Source organism: Lichenostomus cassidix, chromosome 7 (genome assembly GCF_008360975.1).
Source record: "Lichenostomus cassidix isolate B80296 chromosome 7, HeHo_3.0, whole genome shotgun sequence".
Lineage (NCBI taxonomy): Eukaryota > Metazoa > Chordata > Aves > Passeriformes > Meliphagidae > Lichenostomus > Lichenostomus cassidix.
In genome coordinates, this window is record NC_139488.1 from 19,633,688 (window position 1) to 19,660,187 (window position 26,500).

At 34.5% G+C, this 26,500-nt stretch overlaps 1 protein-coding gene across 4 annotated transcripts in view; it reads left to right on the plus strand.

The window, feature by feature from the left end:
• TTC21B (tetratricopeptide repeat domain 21B) overlaps window positions 1–26,500 on the plus strand; it is a 32,140-nt gene extending 5,640 nt beyond the window's left edge. For 2 of the 4 annotated variants that reach the window (XM_085066577.1, XM_085066579.1), the window contains 24 exons: window positions 1,103–1,260; window positions 1,645–1,729; window positions 2,726–2,824; window positions 3,414–3,606; window positions 3,875–3,972; window positions 4,463–4,663; window positions 6,481–6,610; window positions 7,050–7,207; window positions 8,056–8,280; window positions 9,026–9,264; window positions 9,570–9,642; window positions 10,383–10,493; window positions 10,876–11,014; window positions 12,450–12,556; window positions 13,895–14,083; window positions 17,034–17,144; window positions 18,308–18,389; window positions 19,143–19,293; window positions 19,690–19,851; window positions 20,249–20,444; window positions 22,105–22,329; window positions 24,034–24,154; window positions 24,803–24,870; window positions 25,816–26,500. In XM_085066577.1, the coding sequence (XP_084922703.1) occupies window positions 1,103–1,260; window positions 1,645–1,729; window positions 2,726–2,824; window positions 3,414–3,606; window positions 3,875–3,972; window positions 4,463–4,663; window positions 6,481–6,610; window positions 7,050–7,207; window positions 8,056–8,280; window positions 9,026–9,264; window positions 9,570–9,642; window positions 10,383–10,493; window positions 10,876–11,014; window positions 12,450–12,556; window positions 13,895–14,083; window positions 17,034–17,144; window positions 18,308–18,389; window positions 19,143–19,293; window positions 19,690–19,851; window positions 20,249–20,444; window positions 22,105–22,329; window positions 24,034–24,154; window positions 24,803–24,870; window positions 25,816–25,893 (3,399 nt within the window). In that variant the 3' untranslated portion in view covers window positions 25,894–26,500. Of the gene's footprint in view, window positions 1–1,102; window positions 1,261–1,644; window positions 1,730–2,725; window positions 2,825–3,413; window positions 3,607–3,874; window positions 3,973–4,462; window positions 4,664–6,480; window positions 6,611–7,049; window positions 7,208–8,055; window positions 8,281–9,025; window positions 9,265–9,569; window positions 9,643–10,382; window positions 10,494–10,875; window positions 11,015–12,449; window positions 12,557–13,894; window positions 14,084–17,033; window positions 17,145–18,307; window positions 18,390–19,142; window positions 19,294–19,689; window positions 19,852–20,248; window positions 20,445–22,104; window positions 22,330–24,033; window positions 24,155–24,802; window positions 24,871–25,815 lie in introns of those variants that run through there. The other 2 variants (XM_085066578.1, XR_014853483.1) reach the window with 2 other exon arrangements.

Genomic DNA, 26,500 nt, shown 5'->3' on the forward strand with positions numbered 1-26,500 from the left:
ACCTATGCACATTACAGAATTGCTGTGTGCCAAAAAGTAGTAGTTAAACACTGTAGAGTGATTTTTTAAAATATTGTTAACACTCTTTTTTAGTTGTCATTAGTCTGTTTCAAGTGTTCATTTTGATTATATTTCATTAAAGGAGTGGCATGAATTTTTTTCTTTACACTTTTTTCTGTTTCAGAGCATATTGCTTTGTTTCTCATTAACATGATGTTTGTTTAGTATTCTAAAGCTAAATGTAGAAAAAATTGCTCAGTGAATATTAGAAGACTGAAGTTCAGGGGAGTGTGCACAATGGTATTTGGTTAGGTGTGTGCATGGCTGCATGTGGACCATTGAATTAGATTAACAGTATATGTCAAATGTAGTTGCTGTAATTAGGTTCTAGACAGACAGCAATCTCACTAGGGCTTAAGAAATTGACTCTCAGAAACTACTGTGTTTGCACCATTTCTGTCTTAAAAAGATGAAGTAAAACAGCACACATACAGTCACCTGGAATATGGTAAGTAAATTCAAAGCATCAAAGCAAAACAGGATGTAAGTCCTAAATTTATTTCTACTTTAATTAATTTAAACCTGTGATATTTGACTTCTGAAGCAGTTTTGTATTTGGAATACCCTGTAAATCTCATTACAGTTAGAAAATTGTTAATTCTGGCAACAATAGTTACCTGCAGAGTGTGGGTTTTTACATGGTACATACCTCAGGGTTTGAATAAATGTTTCATCAGTGGGTTGTGTTAAATATCCTAAAATTGTGGGATACTTCATACAAAGTTATTTGAAACCTAATAAAACAATTTTACTCTTCAGCTATATCTGTCTTTTTCTTGCTTGCAACTGACTGGTAAGTTGTAAATACTGCAGTTACTTGTGTTACAGAGTCCTTACCACACACACCAGGGTTTACACATCATCCTTTGCTATTTGGTTGTTGTAGTATGTCTAGGTGTGCTTGATATTGAGGTAAAACTATTACTTCAGGAAAGAGTTTTCTCTCCCTAGCTCTTTTTCCTGGTTTCTATATGAAAGAACTGAGTCTTCTCACCTGTGTGAGTGTACAGGCTCTTGATATGGCTTCTCTTCCTTCCATTAGGCACAGTATTTTGAGGTCCGGCAGAATTATTCAGGAGCTCTGGAAATTGTGAACCAGATAATTGCGAACTTCCCACACTTCATTCCTGCTTTCGTAAAGAAAATGAAGCTACAACTAGCCTTGCAGGACTGGGAGCAGACAATTGAAATGGCACATAGGTTGAGTATGAAGTAGCACAGCACTGAATTATTTTCTTGCCATGTTTATACTCTAAGGACATTTTGAAACAAAAGTAGGTGGGTTTCCATTCATTGTTGATGAATCTGAATTAGTTGCATCAGTTTTTTAAAAATAAATTTCAAGTAAATTAAGTAGAACCCAGCCTTGCAATTCAATGAGGATGCTACATCCGTACATGAATCCATTGTGGGTGGAAGAGGATCTTGAGACAGGCATGAAATAAGAGCTGTGCTTTCAGTTGAGATCCACGATGTAAAATGACTGTGAAATACAAGTTATTCTATTCCCATTTTAAGATAAAATAGGTGATTGACCAAAGGTTTGTTTTGGTTTCTTTACATTCACCTTTTGTTTGGCTTTAGACTGTTGCAGAAAGATCCCTTCAATTTAGAAGCCATAAGAATGGAGGCCCTGCATCACCTGTGCAGGGAAGGAAATATATCTGAGGTGAGTCTTTTTATTAGCAGAATGCTGGGCACAACATAGTGCATGTGGCATCTAGTCCCTACAGTGGCTATCTTCTTCATGTATTCCCTCATATACTTTGGCTGGTCCTGTGCTGCATTAATCTGCAGGATGTATAGTTACCTGTTCTGATTTCAGTTGCTACTCTAGCTTATTGTTGGTGTCTTTTCTGGATGCCGAGGAAAAGATAATTTTAAACTTCCGTCTTTCCAGACAACAGGTGTTAAGGCAAACAGAAATCTGATCTGGACAGTTAACTGAGTCATGTGGATTTGAATCATCAAAGTGATCTTTTTTGTTTAAATGGTCTTTTGATAAATCTATAAGTTATTGTAAGCCTTGCATTATTTTTAAGTATTTTATTAATTGAAATAAGAGAAGTAATGAGGTCTTGTAGTGATAGATTTGTGGAAGCAGGTCATAGTTATTTATCAGCAGTCTGTGATGTTAAGTTGTATAACCTGTGTTTTGTACACAATTTTTTGACAATTACTGTGGGGTTTTTTCAGCTCTATGTATTCTATGCTACTTTTCCTTCAATTCCCAATTTACTTTTACGTACATTATTGTATGCCCAGGAAATCTCCTTAGGTGTTTTGATAAAACCTATGTTAAACATCTGAGCACTTGGAAGTACTTTGGTTTTGAGCATGTGTGTCTGAAGCCCTGACAGGATTCACAGATCAGATTCCTTGGACTATCTTGCTTTATGGGACTGTTACATCACACTTAGCTCAAGCCTTTCACCTTTTTAGAGCATGAATAAAGGACACATGATCTGCTTTATTGCCAACTTTGCTATTCCAAAGTGTTTCCTTAGGAATTCTCAAGTCTAACTCCTAGCCCTGAAAACTTCTGAAATTACATTTCAAGATATTAGTGCATAGTAAAAATGTGACTAGTTTTTGAACAGAAAACTGTTCAATTGTTCTAATCTGTTAATTCTTTCTATTACTATTTTATTCCTTTTTCTCCAAGGCTTCAGGCAGACTGGGAGACCTAATTAAAGCGCTGGACAGATTAGAACCACGTAATTCTGAGCTATTCTGTAAAATGGCTTTAGCTTTCAGTAGAACAGTGAGTATGCTTTTTTTTCCCTTAAGCAGCATATAGGTATCTATATATGCTGATTTTGTTCTATTTTCCGGTAGGCAGATGTTAAATATCTACTAAAAAGTAGAAAGTTGCACGCAATTGAAATAGATTAACTTGTGTAGCCTCTGTAACCACATTTTTCAAGTCTTGCATTCAGTATGAATTACAATGCCTAAACCATCTCATTCCAAAAATGGTTTTACTGCTTGCTTTTAAGTGAGAAGCAGTGAAAATACACTCAAATGTTCACCTACCATGTTCTTGCTGTAAGAAAGTGATGAGGTTAATCACACAACTTTGATAGTGAAGTTTTCTTTTATCTCTATGTTTATCAAAAATTTCTGTAAGGAAGCATCCAAAGCAACTATCAACTGTTCCTTATTGTATGGTATTATATGTTTATGTTTGAATCCATCCCACTTTAATGTCACAGTTTTTATAGAATTACTACAGACTAATTTATTCTTACATGAGATGTTGTTGTCTCAACTGCTACAGCTGTATTCAGTGTGTCTAATTGAATCAGAAAACTAAGAAAAACTTAAGCCTTAAAGTTTGTTCTTATCATTAGTGTGGCCGGAACCAGCTCATCCTTCAGCATACACAAACCCTAGTTGAAAGAGCATTTGATTTGGCATCTGACAATGCAGAATTTGCTACTGAACTTGGCTACCAAATGATTTTACAAGGGAAAGTGAAAGAAGCTCTGAAATGGTACAAGACTGCTATGACACTTGATGAAACAAGTGTTTCTGCATTAACTGGTAAGATCTTACACTTCCTTTTGATTTTTGCTGGACACTGCTTTTTTGATCAAATTTTCCTCCTGTTGCTACTAGGAAAATCTAGAGCTATTAGAACAGGAGCATTGGGTTGTACTTTCAGATTCATGGTGTGCTTTCTTTGAGTAACAGTGTCTCCTTATTGGATATGTCTTTTGGTCTTCCCTTTTGAAAAAGTTAATTCTGGAAAAGAAAGCATGCTCTTGACTGGGAAGATGGATTGGCAATAAAGTCTTTACATGTGTTACAGGAATTATCCGTTGTCAGCTAATACAAGGTCAATTAGAAGATGCAGAGCAGCAGTTGGAGTTTCTTAATGAAATTCAACAATCCATTGGGAAATCTGGGGTAGGAGACATCTGTCTTCATTAAGATACTTTGATTACAATCTGAACTGTAGCTTCCTAACTATTACACGTTCTATATTTCTGTCACTTGAATAGGGGATTGTTAATGGAGTACTGTTTAGTCTAAGTTTTTCTTCCTATGTAAGTTAATGTATTGTTTAACTTTGCAACACAAGGCTGTTTGCTTGAGAGCAGAAACATCGCTTTCTAGCAGCATTTTTTCTCTGAAGATAAGTTTGAAGTGTCAAGGAGGGACAAATATTGATTATTTTCAGGATTTTGTGATCAGACAAATGTACAGGTTCTTGCACAAATTAAAGGAGTGAATTATTAGAATAATCACCAAGTGTCCTTTACAACATACTAAATGTCTTACAGTATCCCTAAGTATAAAGAAGTGGCTAACATTAATAATTATGTAGTATTGTATAAGTAACAGATGAATATATCTGAATGTTTGGGGTTTTGTGGTTTTGTTCTTTTTTCTGTAGGAATTATCATTCTTACATGCAGTCCTAGCTATGAAAAAACATAAGAGACAAGAAGAAGTTATTACCTTACTGAATGATGTTCTGGATACTCACTTTTCATCTTTACATGGATTTCCTCTTGGTGTGGAATATTTTGAAAAACTAAACCCTGATTTCTTGCTAGAAATTATTAGAGAATATCTTCATTTTTGCCCAGCAGAGGTAAGCAGCTGTAGATCACATTTGTCTGAAAATGCGAATTATTTCATTTTCAGAACAGTTAACCATGAAGCAAAAAAATGGAAAATTTTCCCTCTTAAAATGTCCATTTATTTAAAGTAAGGGTACGTTTTAAGATATTACACCACTGTTTAGTCAAAGTAACAACAAAAATGCATTTTTGTGATGTGAGCAAGTAGCAGCAATGACACCTGAGGAAACTTGGGATATTTATTCAATGCACTCTGTGTGTTTAGTTTTTTTTCTTAGTATGTCTTAGGAAACTGTAACAACACAGTGAATAGAACTCTTATTATGAAACTAGGATGTTCGCACTGACACCCTATTCATGAAATATTTTTGTCAGCTTGGGATATCTTTTCAACATACATACATTTTTTCTTTTGTGTGTTGGTAAAAATCAGTGGAATACTGCCTTTTTATATTATTGTTATTGCTAATTTCAATGAAAAATCTCACCTGCTTAGGTGGCCTGATTTTCTGTGGCTGAATTTGTGTGCTCTAGTTTTGGCAACGAAGGAATATAGAATTTAATAGGTTGAGTGGGGACCTGATATCTTTAAAGCAGAAGAAATACATTTAAAGTTTCTTTAAATAGTGTCTTCCTTAAATAGATTATTCTTTTGAAGTAGCTGGGACTACTGCTATCCTGTCATTATTTCTAGCCTAATTATAGAACCTTTCCATAAATACGTTTATATAGAGTTTTAAAATCTTAACAGGAAAACAAGTAGCTTTCCATTGTTATGAACTGTCTCACCATCTGTAAGAAAATGGTAACGTTTGAAAGTCTAAAACATCAGTGGCAGTGACATTTTCATGTCACAGATGGAGATAGTAAGAAGTATCATTCTATGAGGTGGTGTCTTATCTGAAGACTTCCCTGGAATACGTTCCAGAAGTACTGAATGGCAGTGATGGTTTTTAATTTGGAATTTAAACTACTTTTCTGAATTGTTGTCCATAGAAAGAGTTTTAGAGGAAAAGATAGGCTTTTGCTGAAGTTTCCTTATCTCTTTATTGCAAAAAGGACCATGTGCTGTTTGAAAGTGAGGAGTTAGCTAGGTGGTGGAGGCTTCCATTTTGGTATTGGAGATTGCTGCTTCTCCAGGACATGGATCCTGTGGAAATACTGCTTGTGAACAGAATGATGTTTAGGTTGTCTTTTCCTTTTTTAATGTGTAAACCAGTCAGCAACTAACTAAAGTAATAGAAGGAAATTAATAATGTTTCTGTAAAAGAGTAACTAAAACGTGGTATACTGTACTAGCGGTTTGCATGAAAGTAGCTATTTTTCAGCTGCTATTTTCAGTTTGTTGTCAGCAGTATGAATATGTTCTGTGGTATTGGATCAAGATAGGAATGACAGGACCAGTACCTTTTCTTCCCAACCTTCTCATCATTCATTCCAACTTCAGCTTTCTTCAGATTTAATTCATTATACTGGTGTGTTGGATGAGTTGCCTTGGTAATTCAAAATGTGTCACCAAATGTTTATGGACTGACTCTTCTGCTTATGTCAGGTCTAAAGTGTTTTATCATCTCTGAGGTCTGTGAGACTGTCTTGTGTTCCTGCTAATATCAAGAAGTTGCCCCCTTCAATTTAAAACATTTTTCTACATTTCTTCACGACAGTTGCTTGGACTGAAGGAAATAACAAATGCTAATGCTCATTTGAGTTTAAAGTGAAGCTCAGGCTTCAAGTGAAATCTAAATCTAAAACCTGTTGACTCAAATGCAGGTTTTTATTAGTTTGTTTGGGTTCTTTTTGTATTACTTATTTGTTTTTTTGCTCCTAGCCTGCAAGTCCTGGGCAGTCTCCTTCACCACTTCTTAAGCACTGTGCTTCAGTTCTTGAAACTGTTGTAAAAACTGTGCCTGGTCTTCAGCAAGCTCTCTTTTTAATTGCAAAAGTGAAGTATTTGTCAGGTAATAGTTATATGAATGGTTAGTTAACTGCCTCATTTATTTAGTATAAAAAATAAATTTCACACTTGTAAATGCTAATGAATATTTTTCTTCCACTGGAGAACATGACGTTACAGCTAACTGATGTACATTTGCTCTTCACTTTTTGTCATTTATATGAGAGTATCTTAATTGTACAGACATAAAAATATAGTATTTTTTTATTTATTGCATCCTAGAAAGTTAATTTATTTAATGATTAATGGATGGAACAATGGGAAAACATCACACCTTTGACCTGCTTTTGATTTCATGTCATAACCTTATAATATTTTCTATATGATTTTATTCACTAGATTCTGACATTTATTAAAAATAAATTGGTGAATAAAATATTATGTATTTAAACTCTGTATTTCATATCAACTGCTTTTTCACTTTCCCTTTTTTAACTTCCTAGGGGATATTGAAGCAGCCTATAGTAATCTACATTACTGTCTGGAAAGGAATCCCTCTTATGCAGATGCACACTTACTGATGGCTCAGGTATATTTGGCTCAGAACAATACCAAGCTATGTTCTCAGTCCTTGGAACTTTGTCTAAGCTACAATTTTGAGGTGAGTTGAACAAAAGAATGAAATCATTTTATTCAGTCAGTCACTTGTATGGTTTTCCATATAATTATGTTCAATTGAACTTTTTATAACTCGTCCCCTACAAATTTAATATCTAAATGTTTATATGAATGTGGTATCTAAATATTTATCAAAGAAATTACTATGCAGACAAAACTAACACCTCACAAGTTTTACTTCATGGGTCTTACACATTGCAGTATGGGATTTTTGATTTGTTGACATCAGCGGAGCTTTATGTAGGATTAGCAGAGAGCTGGGAACACTGTACACACCGCTCATTAGGTCCAAGTTGTGCCCAAGTTTCTTGAGACCACTTAGCTGAAAGCTGCCATTTCTTTGCTAGCATGTTCCCATCTTGGTTTCTTCCTCCAATTGATACAAGAAAGCTGAAGATTAGTATCTAATTCGGTATCTAATTGAGGTCCTTGCTGTTTCATAGAGTTATATTTCCCTTATAGACTTACTTTTTTCATTTGTAGTATGGTTTATGAAGGTGGAGAACAGTGATGTGTGCATGCAGCAGTGTGGGAGACACCCAGAATACCTTAAAATTCAGTCTAGTTTACAATAAAGCAGCAATGAATGTTTGTCTATCGCAAAATCTCATCCTGTGTAATAGTTTTTCTTTTGTAATTAAAAACGTACTAAATTACTAGTTTACATACTTGGAAAATTCTTATATTTTCATAAGTTAATTTCTGAAATTGAAATTGCGTAAATTTGGAGGAAAAAAGAAACCAAAGTCAATATTAAAACAAGTCTTGCAAGGGGTTTGAATATTCTACATCAAGTAAAATCTGGAAACTCTTTATCTTATATTTTTTTAGGTGAGAGAACATCCTGTGTATCACTTAATTAAGGCCCAAACCCAAAAGAAGATGGGAGAAATATCAGAAGCTATTAAAACCTTACAGATGGCAAAGAATTTGCCTGGAATGAGAAAACCTACAACTTCCTCAAAAACAAAGGGAAAAAGTATTGAAATTGATGCAAGTGATCGTGTGTCTGTGTTCCTAGAGTTGGTAGAAGCTCATCGTTTGAATGGAGAACCGGTAAGGTGGCAAACCTGTTAAAATGCAAAACACACCTGAAAACAATATCCTCTTCCCATTCCCATTTCTATTAGTTCAGAACAGAAAACCATCACTTCTTTTACCAAGAGGATTTGCTTAGTAAAATTTCCAGCACGTGAATATATGACTTGAGAACTTAAATACCTTAACTTGTACACAGGAAAAAAAACCTGCTTGCAGGTGCTCAATTTTGAGACTACAGAAACTATTTCATACTGCTGATGTTCATTTGCTGGGATGTAGATCCCTGTTTTGTTGTCAAAATGCTATTAACAATAGTTTTGGATCATGTCCTTACCTTTGTGTAGCAGTGTCTCCACTGCCAGCTGTGTCTGGATAAACATATGTAGGGCCACTACTTTTGGATAGGAGTTAAGAGTAGCCATACAGTCCTGTGGTTTGGAGGCCAGCCTGCTCAAAGCAGCACCTCTTAGAGCAAGGTGCTAAGGACATTCTCTAGATTGATTCTCTGGTTTGAGCGTGTACTTGTATATATGCAACACAAATCTAATTTTCTCTGCTAAAGCTCTTTATACTAGTCCATATCACATGAGTTTTATTTACAAAATCAAGGGGATAAAACACTGTAGCAAAACAAGAGGTTTGGTTTTTTGGGGGTTTTTTTGGTTGGTTTGCATAATGCCCATAAATGCTTATGATGTCTTTAGTTTTGGCTGTTCAACAACAGGAACTAAATTAATTCTATTGTTTTTATTATTTGTAGCATGAAGCTGCTATAGTCATCCAAGAGGCCATTAATGAATTTTCAGGAACTCCCGAGGAACTAAGAGTTGTGATTGCAAATGCAGATCTGGCAATTGCTCAAGGAGATGTGGAACATGCCTTGACTATGCTCCGAAATATTACACCTGAACAACCTTACTTTATACAAGCTAAAGAAAAAATGGCAGATATTTATCTTCAGTATAGGAAAGATAAGAAGTTATATGCTGCCTGCTATAGGTAAAAGTTTGTTGTGTGCATAAGTAGTTTCCTAGACGTTTAAAGATTGTGTGAAGAACTCATTTTTTCTTTTTACTGCAGTAAATGAGAAATATTTAGTGACATGAATTCATTTGAGTAAATGTGGTAACTTTTAAAATGGTAAGTGGAAGTCTTATTTTGAAAAGATAATTCAGTGATTTTTTTTTATTTTTCAGAAATAAAAACTGAAATCTGCCGAGGTTAAAATTGTTGTGCCCTTCTCTTGTTTAGATACCAGTATTGACATGTTAAATACTGAGCAAGGTTTTGTCTTCTGTTTCCAGTGACCTAGTAGAAAAACTGCCAAGCGCTCATACTTTGCTTCTCCTTGGTGATGCATATATGAATATTCAAGAGGTAGGTGCTTGCTGGAGATGAATGCAATGTTTGAGTCTTTTGTTGACTTTGTCTAGTTGAAACTTTGTGGCATGCTGACTCTTATTGGTCTTTGTCAAACAGAAACTGCTTTAGGATTAAGAGCAATAAAAATATTGACTACAATGTAACTGTTTAAATTAAAGAAACTGTTGAAAATACATTTCTTCTAAAAGGTTATTTGGTGAAAGTCAAGGAGGCAATGTTTTCTAGAAGAACACTGCCTCATAAGTAACAGATATCTAGAGTGAGAGCTAAATTAAAATCATGAAGAAGCTGGAGATGTGGAAGTGTTCTGAAACTTAGAATATTTCTGGGTGACAGTTCTCAGGCTGATAGCTTTACTTAAAAATCTTAAATTATATAATTCCTAAACCTTTTTTTGCATACTTTGCCTTCTTGATGAGCTGGAAATGCTATTTAGTATTAATAGAAGACAATGTAGTCAAGTGGCGATAGGAATTTTAAGGCTACACATTTAAATTCATATGTTAAAAGAATAGATTGAGTTAGGACATGCAACTGGTAATTTAGATTACTAGTTTGGAGTACTGTAGATGATTAATGCTTGTTTTCATACTAATGTTTGTGTGTAGTTTTCTCCTTAATGAAGAACTATCACACAAAGTGGAATTTGTTTGATCTGTTACCAGATTCTGTTTTCTTCACACACTTTTTATCTTAATCCTTGACTTACATGTGTTTATATTTTATTTTTGAAGCCTGATGAAGCCATAGAAGTTTATGAGCAGGCCTTGAAGAAAAGTCCAAGAGATGCATCTTTAGCAAGTAAAATTGGAAAAGCCCTAATCAAAACACATAACTACTCAAAGGTATTCTATAAGTACTGTATTAGGTTAATTGAATACTGTGTCAGCATGTGGGCTTTGCTTGACAGGTTGGGTAAAGTGTTTTATTTCAGAGTGCTAAAGCAGACATTTTATCCTGAAAGTAAGTTTGTGGATTCCCTTCAGATCATCTGGCCAAAGGGACGGTTGGTGGATCCACACGCTGGTGGATTCAAGTCTGTTGAACTGTAGTTCTGGTGACTTCCTGTGGGTTTGGGCCTGCACTCAGAACCCTGTTTTATTACTTCTCCATTGAGAAAAGTAAAGAAACTTCTAAGCAACATGTCATTTAATACCTAAGTAACCAGATTGTTGTCTTTAAGATTTGTCTTCAAATTATACACAAATTTTTGCTTCTTCCTTTAAGGCAATCAGTTACTATGAGGCTGCAGTGAGAAATGGTCAACAGAACTTCCTTTGCTATGATTTGGCTGAGCTTTTAATGAAACTGAAGCAGTATGAACGGGCAGAAAAAGAACTTCAGCAAGCTTTAGATCATGAGCCTGGTAGGACTGTTATTAATTCACAGGAGAACATACAATTTCTACAGTTCCTTGCATTTTCTGCATGATTCTAAGTAGTAAAACAAGTTCATATGCTTTTTTTTTTTTTTTTTTGCAGTGGTTTAATTATATTTGTTGACTTTTGTGGCTATCTGAATAGAGATACAGTATTAGTAGTAGTCCATTCTGTAAGTTTTTCTTATGTCACTATATCACTTTCATGCTTTTCAGGGGCATGTTGGTTTTCTGCCTTGTTTACTTCTTACTGAAAATAATCCTCTGATTTAACATTGTATTCCTGTCTTAGTTAAGCCTTTAAGAATCTGGGTAATTTAATAGTCATGCTCAAGACAGCTTGATTTTTCTAGTGTGAAAAAATAATTAGCAGTAAATACAGCTTGCCCCATGCACTTTAAAATCTCCTGTTGTAAAATGAAGTCTTTTTTTTAATGTTTTTTTAATGTCTTTTGGTACACATACATTCTCTACATGAAAAATGTTTCTTTTGGCTGATTAGGAAAATTATTGAACAGTTTAATAAATTTCTTTTGGAAATTCTAGAATGTCCTTTGTGGAAAAAAAATGAATTCTAGGAAATATACTGGAGGGAACGATCTTACATGGTTAGCTACACAATCTAATCTCTGATTTAGAATAGCATGTCACAATTACAGCACCTTGAAGAACACTTTGCTGATAGAATGTAGCTCTAGATACTCAACTCTAATAAAGATTAAAATATAGAAGCCACCAAAAATTATGTTTTATGAGGAAGTATGCTCAGGAGACCATTTTATCAATGGATTAAAATACATTTAAGCCAGGGAAGACTTGTATTCTTCAAATATTAATTTATGCATATTTCTTTTAACCATTATTCAAAAGCAGCCTGCTGCTTTTTAAGTAAATGCTGAAATATTTAGTTAAAATAACTTTGTATTCATGTCTGTTCCAGACTCTGGCAAAAGAAATGTAGTTTGAGGTCTGGCTACAAATTTCATCAAACAGTCTCATACTTTTAGCATGAGAGTAGCACACTGAATCAATTGGACATTTTTCATTGACTTTGAGGAGGATTTAGACAAGAAATACAAGGAATGGCTTTATTTCCTGTCTGCTCACATCACAGTATTTTCTCTCATGTTTCTGAAAATGCAAATAGACTAGACAGTAATTTTTTTTTTATTCCTTTTGCATCTTTCAATATCTTTGGCCCTAAGTCTCATTTTGTAGTCTGTAATGTTTACTCTGCTCACTTCCAACATACTCTGTCTACCAGCAACACTCTAAGTCAAATAACAATTCTAAATAAGTAACATGGAGCTGGGAATTTTTCATGTAAACTCTTGCCTGGAGTATGTGATGAGCTTCATTTTTCTTTGACTTTACTGGGATGAGTTCCTTCAAGAATAATGTTTGTTTAATGTCATTCGTACAGCTAATGAATTGTCTTCTCTGATGGAAGATGTACGTTACCAGGTACTTTTAGCAAAAATTTACAGCAAAATGGAGAAGACTGACAAAGCTATTGTCTCATTACAACAGGTAAAGAGGAAAACCAAAAGTACCTGCAACAACTTGCAATGTCCTCATGTTTACCTCTGGTTTCAGTTTCATCCCATATTTTAACCATAATATTAATGTGTAGGTGGAAAATGAGTATATGCTGGGAATAAAGCACCGGTGACTGCTACGAAATGTAAAGTATGTAAGGTGTTACAGTGCCTAAGCTTTTAGCAAGCAGTGTTATTTTAGTGAATTTTAGATCAGAATACAGGCTTTTAGTGCAAGCCTGCAGTCATACCATGCCTTCATTTGTGTGTGGAGCAAAGTTTTTGCATATCAGGTGAAACTGAAATTGGCCATGAGGGCAGCTGGGTTGCATATCTTTAACTCAGCATTGAAAACCATTCATAGAGCAAAATGAATCAGCTTTCAATGGCTACCCATTGCTTTGTTGTACTGCTGTACAGCAGTATTGCTATTAAATAGCAATAATATGACCTGTTCATTCTGCAGTTGACTATTATCCCTCAGACTGAGGCTTGAAAGAACAGAGGTGGAAGCTAGAGGTTGAATTCCTTAGAAAAAGCTTTCTCAACAAAAAGGTTGAACAAGAGTTTGGGTCAGTACATTCTGTTCCATTATACCTCCACTCTGTGGAAGTGAAGGTAGCAGAAATGATTGGCCTTGGTAGCATCTTCTCATCAGTGAGAAAAGTAAAGTCTGTAGATTGGGTAGAAAGGTAATTGCATGTACGAGTTTAAATACCAATATTGGTAGTATTTATCTTTGTTAAATTCTTGCTTATTTTATCCCTATAATGTACGCTTTTCTTTGTCAAAATTGACTTTTTTCCCCCCAGTTCTCCTTTAGTAAAATTCCCCCTAATCAGTCTCCTTCTCATACTCTTTTCTTTACTTCTTTAGTTCTTCCAGGTTTCTCACTGTATCACATTTCAAAAAACTTTCTCTCTTCTTTTTGTTTTTTTGTTGTTATTTTTACTACTGCCCTCAAAACTGTCCTTTCTTGTACCCATTTTCTTTGAAATATTTTCCTGTTCCTTTTCCTTTTGATGCCACATTAATTTTCACAAAAACACCTGCATTTTGATTTTAGAAGGACTAACTGCTCATTCATGTTATTGCCTCTTAAACAAGTTTCTTCTCTTGATTTTCAGAGAGATGTTAGAAGTTCTCCCCAGATGTTATTTTGTATTTTAGTTCTAATTCCCTGCTGGGCAAAATGGTAGCGGTGTAAAAAGCAGAATAGTATTAGTTCTTCCTCCTCTTAAAAAAAAAAAGTACACTGTTTTATATAAATTTTATAAATAAAATTAATGCAGTTGAAAATTTTGACTGCTCACTGCTTTTCCCAAACTAGGCTCGGGAGTTACAAGGCCGAGTGCTTAAACGGGCTCAAGTAGAACAGCTGGATGCAGTTCCTGCACAGAAACAGTTAGCGGCTGAGATTTGTGCTGAGATTGCAAAACATTCGACAGCCCAGCGAAACTATGAAAAAGCAATTAAATTTTACAAAGAAGCCCTTGTTCACTGTGAAACCAATAAGAAGGTCAGTTCTCCCTCTGACTGTTTTGCATTGTTTTTCCATTCAGTTTTTAGATCTAGCAAAATATATTTCCAGTTTTCCACAGGATAGAAAAATGTGCAATTATTTCTGCTTCATGATATACATAGAACCTTGAACTTTCTCCCCTTCATTGCTTATCATGATTAATGAGTTGCATGTACTGCTAACTTCTGTCTCTTAAACAAACTCCTGACTCAAGTGGTGTCTGCATGCACTCACAGTAAGCCTGTCTTCAGGTACCAGTAGTGATGGAGATTGTTTCAGTCTTGCTTGGTGCCTGTCCTCTGGAATCAGCTCCCAGTGATTTTGGTCAGTTCAGCCAATTTCTATCATTCCTGTGTCGACTTTAGCAGTTTTAGACTTTTACCTGGTCTGGTAGGATTCTGATTTTAGTAACAAAATGTTGCTGTTCTTGAGCAGGATTATTGCACCACTTCTCTCTTCTCTCACAGTCTCTTTTCAACAGGTTGATAAATACTTGAGTGAATTTGAGTTTATTTTTATCCTACTCTTCCTTCTTATCATTTCACAACCATGGGCTTTGGAGATAAGAGAGGGAGAAGCAAAGGTCTAAGAAATTTATAATTATAATGAGCACCAAAATTAAGTGTCAACTTTAGTGAGGTTTTTTTAAGATTAAAAATAAATAAGTACAATTTTTGTTAATTTTCCATGATTTTCTATCATAATGATGTTAACTTAGGCGTATGTGAAGACTTCTTATTTAGATGCTTGTTATTGAAGAGCTGCTGTATTGAACAGTCACATGCACCAGCTGCTAAATTATCAGCATCTCACTTAGTTTTAATATTTGAACTTCTGTGTTCTGATTCCAAGAATCTAGGTCCTAGATTTTTCAAGGCGTCTTGTAAGAATGATATGGAGAAGAAAAATAAATTGGGAAAGGAATAAAAACATCGTTAAAATGGCAACTTCCCCATTCTACCATTAAGAGCAAGGAGACTGCCTGTCATGGTACAGGGACAGCTATGGCTTTTGTATCGGTATCAAAGGCTTACTTTGTCTTTCATACCAGTACTGAAATACCAGCATGGCATTTCCCTTCAGTTTTTGCTAAAATCTTGCTTTTGAGAGATTCCCATAGTTACAAGATATTCTGTGCCACTGACATTTGTACTAAATATCTGTTAGATATTACTGGAGATTTTTGCTTTAATCCTACTTTGCTAGCAACACAGAGTGCAGTGACATGTTACAAAATAAAAGTCTGAATTTCTGATGAATAACTTGTTGCCTACTTGTTGAGTAATGAAAGCAAAATACTTTGTTAGCCACAACTAGTATAAAGGACTTAGTCTATTTTTATCGTTTCAGTAGATTTGAATGGGTTTTCTTCTCTCAATTTCCAAAAACATCGCTAGTACAAGATTAGAATTGAATTATTTTAGATTACAAAATATAGTTTTGAACTGTTAAAAATCCACCTGTTTCTTGGTGTCTTCAGAGTTTACTTTCCTTAAAATTATATATGGAAATAATGGAAATTCATTTGAAGCTATCTGTACCATGTTCATCAGAAGAAAATCTCCTGTGTTTTAGACAAAGTAACCCAAAACAAGTTGAAGTATTGCATTAAACAATTCATTCAGGTAAATGTGAAGAGATTGCAGTCAATGCCATAGGGGATGTTGTGTTGTTTTGTTTTACATGGTTAAATCTGGTAGTTAGTACCCTCCCTTTGTTTTTCCCTGATGAGGTAAGACACAATGCAGTTTCCAGATGGAGACTTGAAGGGGATCAGGGATTGCATCATGCACATCATTGAGAGCATTGTTGTTTGTCTTGGAGTTGAAAATTTAGAGACCATTTCCAGTCACTAGAATCTAGTCTAGAACTCCAGTTTTTTCACTTCCTGCAGAAGTATTTCTGGACTTCAAAACTGCTTTTTGGTATTCCTTTGTGTTGTGCACATAAGAACAGCAGCTTATAGAGAGCTTTCATAGTTGAAGTTCTTACATACATGCATTCTCTGTATCATTTCAGTGCTAACCCACCTGCCTTTCGTTTTCAGAACTACATGGTATATGTTTGAGTATGAACATAACGGGAAGTAGGAAGAAAACAATTGTTAATAACTGTGCTAGTAGCCTGCATGTCCTGAACAGGATGTTCAAAACACGATTCTGATTCATAAGTGCCTTTCACAAGTATAACTAGCAAAAGAATTATGATGCAATTATAAATGCCTCCCTTTTGGAAACAAAATCAAAACACCATTTAAGATTAAGTGGAAGTGACATTGCTTACTATTTATCTACTGCTAGTTTTGCTTTGTGATCAGTTTACTTTCTGTTTGCTTCAATAGAAACTTGATTAAATCTGTGGTAATGTCTGTTTATAAACTTTCCTGTGGCATTTCATTCAGTATAGTCTATGATGGGTCTTCACCTTTAAGAATGTATGCTGGTGTACCTTTCAGTTTGTCAATATATACTATGTGGTTTCTTCTCAGAAATGGATTCACAAGAGTCTTAATGTGGTAGGTTGGAAATGCAAATAAGAAAATTGTTTCGTCTGAAACTTGCTTGTACTCCAGAATTAATTGGTGAATGTTAATGAGGTATTTGGTTTTTTTTAATAAATTTAAAACTACTTTCACTTACATTTTTCCAAAAACGTTACTCATATCAAAATGCTGGTGTCTTCAGAGCAATACTGTCTGAGCAGCCCTGTTTTCAATGTACCCTCAGAACATCTCTCAGAGGAAGAAAAGTTTTGTCTGTTTTAAAAGCTGAGGGAATGAAAATGAATTACATTAATTGACCAAGAGCCCACAGGAAACAAGAGAAGGCTCTCTCTTTAGTAGAGATACAATTTTTCCCTGAAGCCCTATAATACCAGGTTGATACTCATAACTGAACCAACTTTCTTCTTCTTTGAATGACATATAGTTAAATATTTTAATATACAGGCAATGTTGGAACTTGCACGTTTGTATCTTGCACAAGACGATACTGATGCCTGTCAACATCAGTGTTCCTTACTGCTGAAGAATGACCAAGATAATGAAGCAGCAACAATGGTATGTGCTATTATACTAATCCTGCATCAGATGTTTTTTGAAGTTTGTGTGCCTGCAATATGATATATTCATAAAACACTACTTTTAAGAAAGCCTACAGCTTGTGATTTCAAAAAAATGTAAAAAATCCATGGAAACAAAATGTTTTTCTGTTTATGCCAGCTGATGTTTCAATATGAAGTTTTTTTGCAATCATAGCCGTCATTCTATCACAATATAAATTGCATTCTTAGAAGGAGAAAGCAATACTAGTAAGATTGGCTAAAGTATGGCTCAGTGCCTGTTCTGTCAGTAATTGACTGATGCTCAAGGAAGAAGCTGTTTTTCCAGTGCAGCAATCTTAAAGCAGATATTGTTTTAAGTTGAAGAAAAGGACTATGCACTTAAGATTAGTGTACAGCCTCATTCAACCTTAGTTAATCATATTCTTACTTAACAAATTTTAATTACAGCTGCAGATTCTCTGTCCAGGACTTGGATACTTCTTGGCTTTAAATACTTTAAATAATAGCTCCAGCTTGACAGATGGAGCAGCTTTTGATGTAACACACTAGGAGCAAAATCATTTAAAGATCGGAATAATTTATTTTCTCACAGCAGTCTAACTTCCGAAATTTCTTCTAGTATGGTGCATGAACAGAAGTAATAGCACTCTTGAAATATGTTACTAAATCTACTGTATATTAGCTACCTGTCAGTGGAGAGAAACTGAAATTAAATAACTCACTTTGCCATCCCTGCTGAAGGGGGCTGTCATCTTTCTTTTTCCCTAAATTTAAACTAACTTTTCCATATGCTTAATATGCTGTTGTGAGAAATAAAATTAGGAGTAAAACTATGCAACCGTAAAAAAAAAAGTATTTGAAAGATATGGCAGACTGCTTGATTAAGTTTTAATTTTCACCTTATGTGAAAAATTTATATGAGCCTGTACCTGTTCATTATTACCCTGTTGTATATAATACAACCCTGTGTTGTATATAATGTTAGTTTTCCAGAGAATAATTAAAAGTGCAACTGATTTTACTTCTTGTGCAATTCCTGCAGCACTTTAAAGCTGTAGTTTCAGCTCTTCACTTCACATAACCAGAGTTCATTATTTATATATTTTTTTAATATTTTCACAGTTTATAATTTCTTGTTTTCTCTGTTCAATATTGTAGATGATGGCTGATCTCATGTTCAGGAAGCAGGATTATGAACAAGCTGTTTTCCATTTCCAGCAGCTCCTAGAACGCAAACCAGGTGAATATTTAGCAGTGATACTTTTAATTTGTTCTGATATATAGTTCTAGCAAGATACAGGAATAAATAGCTCCAAAATTCTTTGCTTGATTAAAAGGAAATGTGTTACTTATAATGTAACGGATACTAAAAGCCAAAGATCATTACTGTATATAAAAACATAAAGATATTTAGGGGAATATGAGATAATTATTTCCCATAGATATAGTAATTTACTGTAATGCAATGTAATGTGTGTAGTTTACCCTAAGCCAAATACAAATAGGGTGTTATTTACTTGTTCACTGTAAATCACTTTCTTTTGTATGAAAAGTACCAAGTGCATGTAGACAAAGGTAATATTTTATTTCAAAACTAATAAAGGAAGCTTCTCTTGGGCAGCAATAAGGTTTTTTTAGCAATTTTCAAGTTGTGACCAGAGAGAAAGCTACTAAAATCTATTAAAATTGTACTATAATAAATATAAAGCTGTCTAATGGACTTTGAAAGAAGTCACAAGAGTGCAACAAATGGTTTTATTTGAGTGCTTTTGAAAGTGAAGTACAATTATACTTTTATAAAAACCTGTATAAAGATATTGCAGGTATCACTTGACATCTTCATTCTTGTATCTGAGGTTACTATGTAATATGCCTTATGTACTAAATCATCTCATTTTTATATGAGAAAAAAATTAGGCAGGCTCTTTGTTTCTTAAGTTATTAATATAGCAAATAAATAGAATTACAGTGGTTTATTTATTTGTATATTCAGATAATTATGCAACCCTCTCTCGGTTAATTGATCTGTTAAGAAGAGCTGGGAAACTAGAAGAAGTGCCAAGATTTCTTTCAATGGCTGAAAAACATTCTTCCCGAACAAAGCTTGAACCAGGATTTCACTACTGCAAAGGACTGTATCTTTGGTACTTGAATTTGTAATTAAGATAAGGTTTATTTGACTATTTAGTGTGTATTCAAATTCACTTTCTTGTCATCCATTATCATTTAAAGGTGCTGTGTTGATTAATTAAGGTGTCGGGATTTAAGGAAAAGTCACAGTTTCTCTGAATATCTCCGGATGTTCTTCCAGGTTCAATAATGTAATACTATTTATCTTGAAATTTTTGAACGTGTCAGACTATTTTTGGTTAGGAAAACCAAATTTCTTGCAATAGCATGCGTACTGTTCAAGCCTTGCATTATCAGTGTGTATAAGGGGGTTGTCTGTTTTTAAATACTTGGGTTTCTTGGGATTTGGGTGGAATTTGGAACAGAGACTTTTACTTGCCCGGCTTTAAATATTTTAATGATCCATGTAGGTACACAGGTGAACCAAATGATGCACTGCGGCATTTTAATAAAGCTCGAAAGGACAGTGACTGGGGACAGAACGCAGTCTACAACATGATTGAAATTTGTTTGAACCCAGATAATGAAATTGTGGGTGGAGAAGTCTTTGAAAATCTCGATGCTGATATAGGGTAGGTGAATTAAATAAATATTGCTTGGGTTCTTCTGTCATCTCTTTCTTCTGCTGCCCCTTGACAGTGTGCCTTAATTTAAATTGCTAGAACTTTGAGATCATCTAATGATTTGGGTATTCTGTGTTATTGTGAGAGACCATTCTATACTGTAAGAAGTGAGTCTCAAGCAGAAAATGTAGACTTTCTCTGGAATGCTGGTCACTTGCAGTGTTACAAACAGCTTGTTGGGTTGGAATTGCTGTTGTTGAAGAGAATCAATGTAGAGTGCCTATATACCAGAGCCATTGTTTTTACAAAATTGCATGCCTTTAGTTCAAAAGTGTTTCTAACTTGTAATTAATTTGGTGTGTATTAGAAAAATAAATTTTTCTGAACATTTTTCTTCTGATAATAGTAATTCAACAGAGAAGGAGGAGTCTGTGCAGTTGGCTGTAAGAACAGCAGGAAACCTGCTGAAGGAGCTCAAGCCTCAAACCATTCAGGGTCACATTCAGCTACGAATCATGGAAAATTATTGTCTCATGGCAACCAAAGTAAAGTCAAGTGTTGAACTAGCACTGAACACTTTCACTGAAATAGTTGTGGCTGAGGTTAGTAACCTGTCTCATTTCCTCACTCTTTCCTTTCATACTTACTACATTTTTTTTTAATTGTCTTTCAGTTTACATTCAGCAAAAGTGGAATGTGTTAGTGCTATTTGCTCTAAGGATTATTTTCCTATCAAAGAATATTTTATATAAAATTTGAAAAAGAAAATTTCAGAAATAACAATATGTTACTAACAATGTTTTCAGTTGAATTTCAAATTACAACACAACTAAATGCTAATATTGCTAGTTACTGAAATGTGAGTAGGCTATTTCATTGCTGGGCTTGTTTTTTAATTCCCAGGCTTGCCAGCAGCATGTCTTATGACATAAGTCTATTCAGCACTTCATGGCAATTTGACAGAATTCAGACTGCAGGACAGGATTATCCATCTACCTTAAAATTCACCCTTAAAATAGAAATCTTCAATATTTTATAGATATTTGTAGTTATTAGTTTTAGGATTAATAATGGATGTTCCTGTTACTAGCAGCTTTCAACAGATTTTCTTTAAGCAGTTGTAGACAGATTTAGTCCATCAGAATACCACAAAATACTTAAGTTACGACTACTGTTCAACTGTGTGCTAAACTCCACCTTGTCTGAGGTGAGTGTACTGATGCTGATCTTCTGTGTAAGGCAGTTCTGGGAACCACAAACAAGGTGTCCCTCTGCCTCCAGTACTGGCTTCCCAGACCTGCTCAGAATTGATCTGAGATCCTTTGAATGTGGCATCTTTTTCACATGGTGACAGTTCCACCAGGAAGAATGCTGCAGTTTATTTAGTCTTCCCTCTAGGGTTGCATAAAATATACAGCTTTAATCTCTTCAGACTTCTGAGGTTATTGGTCCATGATAGGTGTGGCTGTTGAGGGAGAAGGGGGATGAGCATATTTAGTGGAAGAAAAGTGTTTGGTGGGATCTTTTTAAATTTTTTTTCAACCCACTATGACAAATGTATTTACAGCACAACCCTAGAAAGAGATGCAGAGGCAGAATACTAGTAGTGAGTCAGGGGCACAGAGAGGGAGAAAGAAGCATTTCAGTTAGCTGCTGATAGAACTATCTCTGCATTTAGGAGACAGTTGCAAGATGTGAGCCCCATTCTCATAGTTTTCTAATGAAGGCAGGATGTAAAAAATGACACTTTTGCCTGCAGACCTTACTGCTTGCTTTTGAGGCTCTTGCATAGAATGGTGGCTTTTAGGAATCCTGTTTGTTTTTATATAGTTTGGATAAATACAGTTTAGACTTAAATTTTTAGGAGCTGTATACCTAATATGAGAAATCAGAATCCCTGTTACTGATATTTTACAGGCACTTCTACAAGTGGAAAATACCACTTTTATTGTAACTTCAAGTGACTCCAGTTTTTATCTGAAGTATTTATTTGTATATAAAAAATTAGCTCTTAGTAGTATCATATTTTTTTTCTTGTGAGACGAAATACCTGTGGAATTTTTTAGCATTTCTTGTGCCTGGTGGTTATCATGATTACAGAAATAATTGTAGCACTAAGTGGAAAACATGTCTGTATGGTTAGATACTCTATCTTTATTTCCTGAGATTTAGCTTTTAGTTTAGTTTTCAGATAACTGGTGAAAGTCTTAATTAAAAAAAAATAAAATAGGCACCAAACAATCACTGGACTTTTTACTGCAGAAGGATCATATACCAGCACTTTTGGGAATGGCCACGGCCTACATGATCTTGAAACAGACTCCACGAGCCAGGAATCAGTTAAAACGGATTGCAAAAATGAGCTGGAATCCCATTGATGCAGAGGAGTTTGAAAAGAGTTGGCTTCTGCTTGCAGATATATATATTCAATCTGCAAAATATGATATGGCAGGTGAACTTTTAAAACGATGCCTTCGTCATAACAGGGTAAGTCAATGCACACTGAGAGTAACCGTAGTAACTTCCTGTTTGAATTCATCTAAATGTTTAGTTTTCCTCTGAAACAGAATTTTGAAATGTATTTATTTGTTCAATTGCCTGGTATTTTACTTCTTAAGGAGAAGTGAGCCAAAACAAGACAGAAAAGCAGCAACTTCACACTGGAGGGTAGTAAACAAGCCTGTGAATGCTGCTTAGTCATTTTTGTTCATGTTCTTTGTTATGCAAGTTTTAGCTGTGGGGACTCTAAAAGCTTAGGGTGTTCATGAAATGTCAGAGATGCATTTTACTGAGTCTCTCAAAATGAGGATGACAGACGCGGCTGTATAAATTTTGACTTTTCTCCAACTTGCATGCAAAGCTGCTGAGCAGGGTTTGTGCTAGACAAATAGATGTTGAATAGTTTAGATCTTAATATATCTGGTCAATTCACAATACCACGATACTTTATGTGGTATTCTCCAATTCGGAAGACTTGATTTGATTGAGAAAATGCATTATTTTGATTCTCTAGTTTTTAGGATTTTTTTTTTACAGAATTGAATTATGTATATATACAATTTAAGTAAATATGTTCAGTGAAAATTTCATAAAAGCCTGGTGTCATTTAATATGGATTTGTTGTGATTTTAAAATATTTAGGATTGGTTAGTGAGATCCAGTGAGTAGACTATTCCGATGAAAGTGGGGCTTCTTTCTCATTACTCCTCTTGATTTTGAACTTTTTATTTTGTTTATCACAAATGAGAGGGGGAGTATATTTTTATCCTCAACTTTCAGGCATTCCAATACTGATCCCAGTATCCTGTAATTTTAAAGCTTATCATCAGTAGATTTTGAAAGCCTAATTGGAAATAGTAAATTTAAAGATGGAAGGTAATTCATATATCAATATTTCTTTGCGCTGTCTATGTAAAAAAGGTGCATATGTTTTTCTCTTGCAAATATTTGATCTATTGGCAGCATGATGATACAAACTGTTCATGGTAGGGCCATACAGTAGTTAGTTTTTTTGTAATTTTCCTGCTTTAGGTACTGAGTGTAAGATTTCTGTATGAATTACTGTGTCCTTCATATGAAGTTTTATTATGGAATAATATGGATTTATATGTATGTGTAATATAAGCAAGGCTAGTATTTCCAACTAGTGCTTAATAGTTTTTTGGAACCTGTTTTTCAGATGCTTCTGACTTGTCACTTGGATTTATAAGAAATGAAATAATTAATGGTTTATTTTTCTCTTTAGGTTATTTATGACTGTCTTTAAGCTTTAACTGGAAAATTATAATGTTAAACCATTTCAAAAGACAAAGCTATGAACATACTTTCTTAAGGAAAAAAAAAAGAAAACAATATATGTGGAAGGTACAACACTTTCCAAATAGACTTGAAATGCAGCTGCATAGCAGGGTTATTATTAATTAAGAGAGGTATTTATTTTTGTAGGAGTAGTTGCAGTGGCCTCTGTGATGTACTCTGTACTTGACCTGGAGTAGTGCAGAAATCCATATGATTCATTTATAATACAGATACTTTAATTCAAGACTATTGTGTCTTCAAAGTTAGGACAAATATCACTTGTGCTTTCCAGTTGTATGGATTTGTAGTATTTTAGCAATTAAACTGTCATTATTATTAGTATATGCAAGCTTACCTTAATAAAATTTTTGGATGAATATTTATATTTTGCAGTCATGCTGCAAGGCTTATGAATACATGGGATACATAATGGAAAAGGAACAAGCATATAAGGATGCAGCAATAAATTACGAGATGGCCTGGAAATATGGAAACCAGATGAATCCAACAGTAGGCATGTATATATAACCTATAAGTATGATTTTTGTTCACTATTGTAGGAATGAAACAACTACCTTTTACTGGAAAGACTGCTTTAATTTTCCACAGAAATAAAGTATCACTGGTTTTCCTCATATGAAAACCACAAATATTTAAAGGTGTACTGAACAGTCACTTGAAAGCCCCTGTAGCAAGACGTAGCACCTTTATGATACTTCAGAAGTTAATAGCATTTTAATTCCCTAGTTTGTTATCCTTTTTTTTTTTTTTTTTGTCCTTTAATAATGGAATTACCTTTACAGCGGGACAGTCTATTGCACGCCACAGTGAGAAACTCTGTGTGATACCACAGTAATTGAAAGAAGGCAACCATTATGTATTCTCTATAGTAGCACATGCTCTCCAGAATAATGTCTCCTTTTGATTCAGACATAGCTTTCAGTGTGTAAAGGACTTTTATTTACTGCTTAAAGTGACCTTCTGTAGAAATTTTGGTCACTACCAGGCTTGTATGAGAGAACAGCAGGAAAAAAACATACTAACTTTAGAAACACATGGTGACCTAAAATAAATTCAAATGTGATATTTTTGTTACTCAATACAGAAACTGAAATTGTTGCCTTTCCTCTCCCCCCCTCTCCTCTTACCCCATTAATTACAGGATATAAGCTGGCTTTCAATTACCTGAAAGGGAAGAGATATGTTGATGCAATCGATGTTTGCCATAAGGTAGAATTTGTATATGTATTTTATAGTCTGTCTCCTGTAGCAACATTCTTTTACATAATGACCTTCTTTTTGGTTGAGTTTAAATTTGTAAAATACATAGCTTAATGTCAGAAAGGTGCCCTATCTTATAAGGTTGATTAAATTAAATATCTTCTTCATAATCTGTTCTGTCTTGAGCCATGGAACTGTAGTGACTGACTGTTATATGTGAAGGGATATTCAAATGGCACCACCTGCTTTTGGCCATGTGGTTGCAATCTGTTGAATCTATACAGAAGTGTAGTTGAAAAAGTTTATCAAATCAAATATTAGTATCAGAAGACACTCTTAGAAAGTAACTTGAAGTATTATCTTTGTATGCTCCAAACATAAGTAGAGCAGATGCAGAGTAGGAGGAAGGGCTACTATTAAAGAAGCAGAGGGAACATTATGAAATAATAATTATTCGTATTAATAATAAAATTAATTAAATTTCCTCTTTTGGGGAGAAATAAAGACAGGAAGGACAAAATGAATGGAAGGAAAAGAGAGAAGAGGGAATTGAAGGGAAGAAGATAAAGTAGGTAGAATATATTAAGAAAGAGCCTAAGGGAGTGAAAACATAAAGGCAGTTCATCATTGCAGAGAAAGTATACTTAAAACTCCAGAAACATCTCCAGAGGTCACTTCTGATTCATGCATTTCAAGCCACCCAGAGGCTTTAGGCCTTGAACCCCATGTCTTTTGCAGCAAGGTGAAAGGACAGTGGAAATGAAGCAAAATGCCTTTGATAGAGCTGGTTTTGACTTGCATATGTGGTAGTCTCTATCCAAATTAAATATTTGTGCATTCTTAAAACAAACTTGTCATGTTTAGTTTTAAAAGTGTAAGCTTGGTGATGAGGGGGATTGCCAGAGTTCTTTCTCTTCAAACTCAGAATTTTTGGGTTGTATTGTCTTTTGACAGGTCCTTAAAGCACATCCAGACTATCCAAAGATCAGGAAGGAAATACTGGACAAGGCCCGTGCATCTCTAAGAAACTGAATTTGTTTTTTGTATGACTCATGGGCTTCTGTTAATGGACTTCAGAAAGTATGAATGAAATACTGCAGTGACAGAGACCATGTCAGCAAAAAAGTACTGTGAATATGATGAATTTAACTATACTAGAGATCTGGATTTTTTTTAAGGAAAATCTGCAACCCTGAAAGAAATTGTATTTGTTCTCAGGAAAGAATACCAATCCCATATGTGTTATGTAAAGCGTCATCATAACAAAGTGTTATCAGCACTATAAAAATGTTTTAAACGTAACTCAATGTTTTGTTGTGTTTATTTGGAAAACACTAAAACAACCTGTCTTTTCTAGTGGAGGTGTATTGTTAAGATGCTGGATTTCAGTTTGTGTTAGCCATCACTTCATATTTACAGTGTAATCTTTATTAGTACAGATGTATTTCTAAATTTTGTGGGTTTTTTTATTTATACATATATTAGAGACATGCTTTATTTTTTTTAAATGTTGAAAACAAACAGCTATGTGTATTGGTCTCAAATTAACATTTTTTAATGGAAGTGTAATGGTTAGAATTTAGATCCTATGTAAAAATTCAATAAAGACTTTCATAGGTCATGCAGGTCTTACACGGAA